Genomic DNA, 9,349 nt, shown 5'->3' with positions numbered 1-9,349 from the left:
CTGAAACAAAACTTGTTTCTAAACACGTTTATCGAAAATGCTGAAGATAAAAAACTTAAGAAATTTAGGACTATTAGTAAATTTTTTATCCTATGTAAAATATGTATATAACAGTGAGTGTATGCTATAAAAATATTAAAGAATACCATAAAGATATTATAAACATTATTCATAGATAATAAAATGTACTAAAACACACACACTTGATTATTAAACTTAAACAACAAGAAAGAGAATTAATAGACTATTTGAAAATGCATAAATCTCTTAGTACGGAGCGTGATTTTGTAAATTTTATTGTTAAAAACTTATGCTTTTGAGTCGATCATAGATGTCTTTTTTAGTGGTTCAAATTCTCAAATCAGATACGTATTCTAGAAAATAACGTCTTAACCTTGGAAAATTTAAGGAATAGCTCAGAAACATACGGGTAATTATTTATGACTTCACGTGTAGCTCAATCATAGTGTCACAATGTTGGTAGTACTTTAAAGATTCCTACAGACAAAATAGTAACTACTAGACAGTTTCCAGAACTATAAGACAATTCTACTACTGCTATTAACAAATAGATCCTAACAGAAGTGTTACTTTTGTGGAAGAGCAAGACACATACAAAAAAAAACGCTATTTGTAAAGTTTAAAGACTGATAATCTTCTCAGAGTACGTTTATCTATATAATAAGTAAAATAGCATGGGAAGTGGTTATATAGTAGAATTTTGGTTGACTATAGCCTTATTTTATAAAAAGGCTTTCTTAATTTCTTTACAAAAAAAAATATTCATAAAACCTGAATTAAAAGGCAGTATATTCTTTATAATTTACAAGTAGCCACGTATTAATGTAGTTTACTTCCAGCTGAAAGGGTTTCTCCTCTAATTGCCTCATCCCAACGCAAGATTCTCTGCTCTTGGATATTTTTCGATTCACAACGAGACTCTCACCGCTGTAAGTAATTACATTTACTTATATTTTATTGATCTATTAATGTAACAGTAATGTTCTCTTTTAGATTCTTCGCTCTCCAGTTCAATTTCTGAAGTAACGAGATAAAGTAATTCCCACCAAACAAGTTATAGCATGTAGAGTGACAGCGTGTTCTGTCTATACAGATGGCTGGAGCGGTGACAACTTACCTGGTGATACTGATCCAGTTCCAGACTCAGCCATCATCCACCTAGACTAGAGGAACATATGTTTAGAACCAAGGCACTAGTAGTAAGATTGCATTTTTGACATTCATTCATTCATTCAATAACATTGTAAAATAACCGCGCGGACTGTGTTTACTTCAGACCAAAAAATATCTTTGTGGATTATTACATAGATTAGTAACAAGCAGAATTAATTTACGTCTATGGTTGATTGAAGAAAAAAACACTCTTTGAATAAAAAGTCTCTAATATAATGTTGCTTAGATATATCTAGTCATCAAATTATAATGACTATATAAATGAGGATTATTTTTTACCTTAAAAGCTGTTGATAACTGCATTATTTACTTCATTTCCTCACATATGAGAATTGTCAACGTAGTGTTTTTATCACATATATTATTAAATGTATAAGTATATTTAAATGTATATATAAACTAAAATTGTGTAACTAAAAAAAAAATCTAAATTGTGTATTGTTGTAACTAATTGTGTATGTAAACTAAAATTCAATTTATTCTTTCTTTCCTGTCTCTTTCCTGATTCTAACTTCATGTCTTGAAACAGTTCCAGTTAAAATTAGTGTGGTTCATGTTAATAATTTATTTTCGCAATATTTTTAAGTGCTCAAAGTATTTTAGCTGAGGGTAAGAGATGTCTAACCCTCAGGTCGATGCTATAATTATTTCCTTCTAGAATCATATAAAAGTGGGAAAACTTTTATTAGTTGCATGACTAGACGTATTACACGGTTAAATTCCACAGCTCGAATTATATATTAAACATATTAAAACTATTACTAAACATGAATAACATATACACACAACTACCAAACAAAAACCTTAACGTAAACAATGTTTATTAGTTATGTTTGTTATAGTATTGTTTTAGTGTTGTTTGTTTGTATGGAGCTATATTTATATTTATTATTCTTCTCATCCGTATTATTATATAAAATTTACTCAGGATCAGTACCATTATAATTTTGAAACAATATTATAAATGTTCATTGTTATTAATCAATTACAATACTCTCACTGAACCAATATAAGATAAATATTTAATTACCTTTTCATCTCATGTAATGCATGTTTACTCGCTATTCAAAACTCAATGGAATGTCATTTTCTACTGTTTAAACTTAAATAAAGAGCATAGAGTAATATAATTCAACACAATCTACTAGCACAAGATGGCAGAAATTGAAAACTAGCCAACGCCCATGTGTAGTTTCGCGTAAAATTAGGTTAGATGGAGTGCGTGTGTTTGATTTTCAGGGTTTTATGGGTTAGCACTCTATTTCTCGATCTAAATTATAGTCCACAGTTTCCTTAACCTTGTTTAAATATTAGAATTCGTAACCCTGAACGGGACCAGATGGCTCTAACACTGACAAAAAACAGTACCCTGTAACAAAGTGAGTATATTTCACTAGGTTTTCTAGGTAGACCCAAAAAAGTTCAGTATCAGGTTGACTAACCAAAGCCTTGTTTCACCTCCTAATTCTGAGCTTAAATACATCACCCAACGCTTACTGTAAGTCAGTGAGAGCGTCTTATAAATCCAAATCTGAGATATCAAATATGAGGCCAGCTATAACTAATTTAATAGGCTTTATACCCGGAAGGCTTCTAGTGTAAAATGGAACGTTATTTTCGGATAAGTATTGTAGTATGAACCTGATGTTTTCAACTACGTACTCACTGGTTATATATTTGATTTATAGCACTGCAGCATAGGAATGCCTCTCAAGTTATCAATTTAGAGAGGCGGGATGTGGGACTTCGTAAAGTGGTCAGTGACAGAAGTGCTGGAGGTGGTAGATGAAGCCATGGATTGTTCCGACATGGCGCTGGTAGACTGCCGGTGTTTGGCGGACCGATCATTGAGTTCTTGCCGGATGCTAGACACGAAGTAACAGACTCACAGTCACTAGAGTAATCCATTTCATTAATAGAACACTTGAACTCTAAAATTAAAAAAAACCGTAATGAGCACTCAAATCGAATACGTGCCACACAAATCAAGTAGGTCAGCACTTGACCTAATACTGTAAAATACATTAGAGATTAGAAAAAAAGTAAAGGGTTAGTTCTGAAGAAATTATCTTCATATTCCGCAATGAATACTTTCACTTTGTTCTCTTTTTAAAGATACATATTTCACAATGTACCGTCTGCATATTATGGATAACAAACAAACAACAAATACTTTCACAATAAAACAGCTTATTCGCACAATATATCAACTATTATTAAGTATATTGATGTTTGGATATTGCGAGGTCAATCATGTTGTTACTGGTACCCTCCTCTGTGGTTACATTTATGCAAATAAACATTGTAAACACAATCTTTTGAACGATTCCCATTCCATATTACTTGGGTTAATGCTGAATGGATAATCGATAGACAATGAATTGTCGACAAATAGCACGTAACGATGATTCAAACGATTTTCAATTAAGTATAATTAGTTGTTACAGCACTGGTTGGACTGTTGCGAAATCTCCTACATGAAAATCTATCAGTCCACTAACAGAATAATTCACAGAAAAATGAAAACCTTTCCAGATAAGATGATGTGGTTTTGCAGAATAGTCGGTGGCCTGCCGTTAGGATACTCAACGAGGATCAGAGGATATAAAGGACTTGCATTTTCTATTCCAGCATTCCTCTGGAGCGCAACATTAGTCATCCTGCAAGAGTGTCTCTCCAGCACCATTCTATACACGTATTTCATGTACAGACAGGACTATCAGTCACGGGATCCACTCAGCAGAATCACGGAATTTGCATCTACAATGCATACCGTCTCTCTACAGGTGACAGTGGCTGTCATATTTTTCAGCTACGCCCGGAAGTAACCCAAAACTCGTCGAGGTATTTGACACACTGGAACCGCAGTGACGATAGCCATCATTGCTGGGATGATAAGTCCAGTATTTCACGTTGACGTTTTCTTCAGAACGAGAACTATTAGCAGTCTTCGCTTTCGTCTTCATGGTGCTCCTGTACTGCTCCGAAGTGGCTCTGTTGGTCCACTTTACACATGTCACTCAAATCATCGCAAAGTCCTTCAGAATGATCAACGCAAAGATGCAGATGGAACTCATCAGTAATGTAATTGAACGGATGGAAAGAAACAGCAGTGTTCCTAATTCTGACATCACCGACGCAAACCGTAAGCGTAGCGTATGATTAGTATTTAAAAATGAATAAGATAAAAATTAAATAATCATATTCTTACACGCAAGAAAATATTACGCTGCAAAAAGTGTCACGTAATAGGCTCCACTGAGGTTGCCAAGCAACATTTTAAGTCCATAACCCATTTCATATTTGAGATGACTCGTTTATACACAGCCAAGCAAACAGACAGTATTTTCTTAATAGTCACATGCCCCAGCAAATGAAACGGTTTGAAGTTTGATAGGCTTAAATCACGCTCAGTCCAAGTCCCATTGGTGGAAATTATTATAGAAATCATTCTTATCTACGTATAAATGAAGTTTCATTTAAATTTAAAGTCTACAGATACAACATTTCTCAAAACATCTTGGGGGTGGTTACTTTCTACGTGTTACTATATCAGCTCTTAAAATGTCATTAATGATTGTAATAAGCTTGTTTAAAGAACATTTATCCCGCGATTTTCTTGCTGACATAGTGGTAACCCATAAAAAATGTGAGTGTATACGCTCAGAAAAATCCCATGAAGTGACATAAATAATTTAAATAAATATTCATTAATTAAAAATTAATTAAATAATTTATGACATAAATAATTATTGGTGTATACTCATATAATTATTATTATTATATGAGTATACCCCAATGTTGCTTATGTATACTCCAATGAAAAATTGATCCGTTCCCGCCTGATTTCTGCCGTGGTAGCTGTCGGGGACCTTTGCCCTCGTCAGTATGGCATCAGAAAGGGACGATCAACAATCGACGTGATTACGGAAGTACAGAAAGCAGTTGAGAGAGCCGAGAGCCACAACCATTTCTCCCGCCGAGTAGTGCTTCTTGTTACGCTTGATGTCAAGAATGCCTTCAACTCGGCGAGATGGGTCGATATGTTGGATGCACTTCCTGACACCTTCCGAATTTCAACGTATCTGTTGCGGCTCATCGAGGACTACCTCCGTTCTAGGCGTCTGATATACGTCACTCGAGACGGAGCGCGGACGGTGGAAATCACCTCTGGTGCCGCGCAGGGTTCAATACTCGGCCCGGACCTCTGGAATATCGCTTATGACAGCCTCCTGAGATCCGAGATGCCAGAGGAAATCGTCTTAGTTGGGTACGCCGATGACGTTGCGGATCTCATCGCCGCACGCAACGTTGAGCTGGCCCAGCTAAAGTTGAACCAGGTCATGCGAGTGGTCAACGCCTGGACGTCCGATCACGGTCTTTCGCTTGCTCTGAGCAAGACGGAGATCGTGATTCTCACAAAGAAGAGAATTGACCACCGTCGTCCCGCTGCGAGTGGGAAGGGAAGTAGTCCAGTCAACGCGTGCCGCCAAATACCTCGGAGTCATGGTGGACAATAAGTTAAACTGGAGAGACCAGATTTTCCGTTCGGCGGACAAGGCTGCTAAGGTGGTCTCTTATCTTAGTAAGCTGATGGCCAATGTTGGGGGTCCTCGGTCCAGCAAAAGACGGTTATTGATGTCCGCAGTTCAGTCCGTATGGGGCAGAGGTGTGGGCAGACGCTCTTACCAAGGAATTTATAGGTTGCGACTCGCCCGGGTTCAACGTCAAGCTGCGCTCCGGGTGTGTTCCGCTTATCGGACAGTATCCGAGCCTGCCGTCCTGGTGGTTGCCGGAGTCATCCCTGTCAAGCTCTTGGCAGGGGAGAGGAAGGCGATTTATCAGAGACAAGGCGAGATCGGCAAGGACGCAGCAAGATCCGAAGAGCGTGCCCGAACCTTCCAGCAGTGGAAACACAGCTGGGAGCACGAAACCCGAGGACGATGGACTGCGCGACTCATCGAGCAGGTTCAACCATGGGTCGAAAGGCGGCATGGCGAGGTGGATTACTACCTCACGCAGCTCCTGACAGGTCACGGCTATTTCAAGTCGTACCTGAACCGGATGGGCAAGACCGGTTCACCGGATTGCATCTACTGTCCGGGCGTTCCCGACGACGCGGAACACACCTTCTTCCGCTGTCCGCGTTGGGAAAGACCCCGCCTGGAGGCCACACGAAAACTCGGGGTTTTTTCGGTGGATACGGTCTGCGAAAAGATAATGGAGGATGAGGGGAACTGGGATTGTTTGCCACAGTTCGTCCGGGGCATCCTCCTGGAAAAGAAACCCGATCTGGCCCAGATCCCTTGACCGAGCGGCTGGATAAGGAGCGAGCCCCACGGGCTTAAGCCAAATTTAGGCCTAGCCTGAAGTAATGTGATAGACAATCCCAGGTTAGAATCCTAAAGAGTAGAGGAGGTTTTTTAATGGGTAAACCCGTTTTTAGGGGAGTCCCACACTACAGGCTGGCCACCTGCGTGCGTAATTGAATTTTTCCTGCCTCTCCCTGAAAAAAAAATAAATAAAATACAAATTTGTCCTATGAAAAGGAAAACTGTTAGGTTAAAACCCGCATGTTAGTTCTTTATCGAGATATTGTATGAAGAGTCATACCGAAATGTAGAATATTCACGCCTTCAGTTAACAGTTTTAACACACATGAAATATGTTTTACAAAATAAAATAATGAAATAGCGTTATAATTTCCATGTTTTGACATCAACCAAAAAATATTTCTATGTTTTGACAAAATAGTATGAATCATCATAATGTTGTACACACATACCAATATTGTTTTTATCGAGGTTATAAAATAACTTTACTTAAAGATTTGATGCGGTACTATTATTTAGTTTTTCTTAATGACGAATAGGCTGAAACATGTAACATATTAAAATTGAATCAGAAGATAGTGAAAATCCATATGGAATATGTTTTTAGAATTTGACTTTATGAAAAAGGATTGACAATACTTGTAGAATATAGTACATTCGTTAAAACTAAAATTTGCTAGAAATCAAGTACGTGTTTATAATCAGATTGCAAAGCATATAAATCCTAGTTTACAACGAATTCTAAATCGCTACTATAACAAATATTCTAATAAATTTTGATGTGATAAATTATTTGTTTATTCTTTTGCATGTATATCATTAATTGGTACTAATAAACAAACAAATTAATTCACTATGTTCTTCATTTTTAATGTTATTTAAATTGATATCTGAACACACACATATAATTCATATTATAATTTAATTCTAGCGTTAAATATTTGTAAATCTCTAAATTGGTACTAAAGAATCCAATCCAGAAAATTGTGCCTTTTGTTATTGCTGGTGTCGAATTTTGTTACTATCTTTTTAGACGTAAAATAAATTTCTTATGTAAAATAATTATATTTCAACTGATAAAAATTTCTACAAATTTATCTTTAGAAAGCATTTGAAACGTTGTATTTTCAGTAGTCTCGAAATTTTCATTTGTTAACACTGTATATAACTTTTTATAGTTTTTCAATACCAACACAATTTATATTTTCTTTACTACTTTGTAAATACTAATCAGATTTGATATTATAGATTTTGGAAATAAATTTCACCATCTATTATCTAAATAAATTATTAATGATTTGATCCAACGTGAACTACAAGGTATAAATACGTCACACCACTTGTCTCGTAATAGACTTCATTAACGATGCAAACACAATTTATAAATAACGCTATACAGTAAATAATTTCATTTTGAAGATGTTCTGCGGTCAGATTTAAAGAGGCATCATACAGAAAATAAATCTTTACATTCTCATGGAAGAAAAGAAACTTGTGAATTAGACCAACAAACAGAAATGAATACTGTTCAACCCATCGAGTTATGCTTTGCTAACACTTACATAATTATTAATTAAATAATTTAATTGTATTGGGGTATAAAGTATACTTAATTTAACTTAAAGTATAAAATATTTATTTTGGTTATTACCATAAAAGTGTATGTTGTTTTACAGTTTATATTGTGATGTTTTAGTTTTAATTAAAATTTAATTACTTTAATGGTCAAATTTAAATGATCACAAAATCGTGTTATTTTATAAACATGAGTTTTAGGTACTATGCCCTCTAAATTGCAAGGAAACTAAGGACTCTGATGAACACCTACTGGATGCTTTGTGACGTCGTACACCAGGGCTAATGTCTTTTACTGCGATCAGCTGATGGCCGTTATCTTTACTACATTTGCCCACGTCACTATCATGTCTTATTACTTCTTCTTGTACGTCGGAGTGAGCAATGTGTTTGGCTTTACTTATGAGGGAGCTTGGGTCCTGATTCACATTTTCTACGCAGTGTTGTTACTACACTCAAGCACAGACGTCATAAACTCGGTAAATCTTGTATCTAGATAATTTTGAAAATTTTATGTTTTACCTGGCTTCCTACATAATATAATGTTGTGCATGTAGAAATGTCAATAGACTGACATATGTTAATGGACTGAAATTTAACTATGTTAGGCTCATTAAATAGTTTGGTAATATGATTTTTTTATCGCAAAGTTTCCCGTCAATACAAGAGATAACCTAATAACCATTTAACTGACCTGTATAATACCAAATAAAATCTCAATATCTAGGTTAGTGAACCCAATGGCTCTCTCCTAATAACGTTCGCTGACCAAATAATATCTAAGAATATCTCATCATTTAGGTTAATGATCCCATTAAAACTTCCCCTAATAACTGATATTGACCAAAGTAATGCTTGAGAACATATAATCATATAATTTTTATGATTTCATTGATACATCTCCTAATAAAAATTACTGACCACAGTAATGCCTCAGAAATCTCATTACTTAGGTTAATGAATACAATGACATTTCCGTAAGATATTACTTTCTATCTATTTAAAATTTTAGAACTTTCTTAATGGACCCATTTGCAGATATTATATTAGAATAAATTAATTTTCGGTAATCCACATTTTATCAAAGGATTGGTGATCGTAACTATACATATGTATGGTATGAAAAAAACTTCTGGGTGTTATGAAATTTGTAAATACACATTTCTCAGTATGACAATTACTTTGATTCTTGGAATTGTTTTTGTAGTTTGAGTAGATTTGCTTGGTGAGATGCGTTTTTTAAGATA

At 35.4% G+C, this 9,349-nt stretch overlaps 1 protein-coding gene across 1 annotated transcript in view; it reads left to right on the top strand.

Annotated features, from left to right (window-relative positions):
* The first annotated feature begins 4,158 nt into the window (after nt 1-4,158).
* LOC124368154 (putative gustatory receptor 28b) overlaps nt 4,159-9,349 on the top strand; it is a 29,679-nt gene continuing 24,488 nt past the window's right edge. The window contains exon 1 of the mRNA XM_046825430.1: nt 4,159-4,339. Coding sequence (XP_046681386.1) covers nt 4,159-4,339 — 181 coding nt within the window. The remainder of the gene's footprint in view (nt 4,340-9,349) is intronic.

The sequence above is a fragment of the Homalodisca vitripennis genome, chromosome 8, assembly GCF_021130785.1.
Source record: "Homalodisca vitripennis isolate AUS2020 chromosome 8, UT_GWSS_2.1, whole genome shotgun sequence".
Lineage (NCBI taxonomy): Eukaryota > Metazoa > Arthropoda > Insecta > Hemiptera > Cicadellidae > Homalodisca > Homalodisca vitripennis.
The sequence above is the reverse complement of the archived record's forward strand: the minus strand, read 5'-3'. Positions and strand labels throughout refer to the sequence as shown.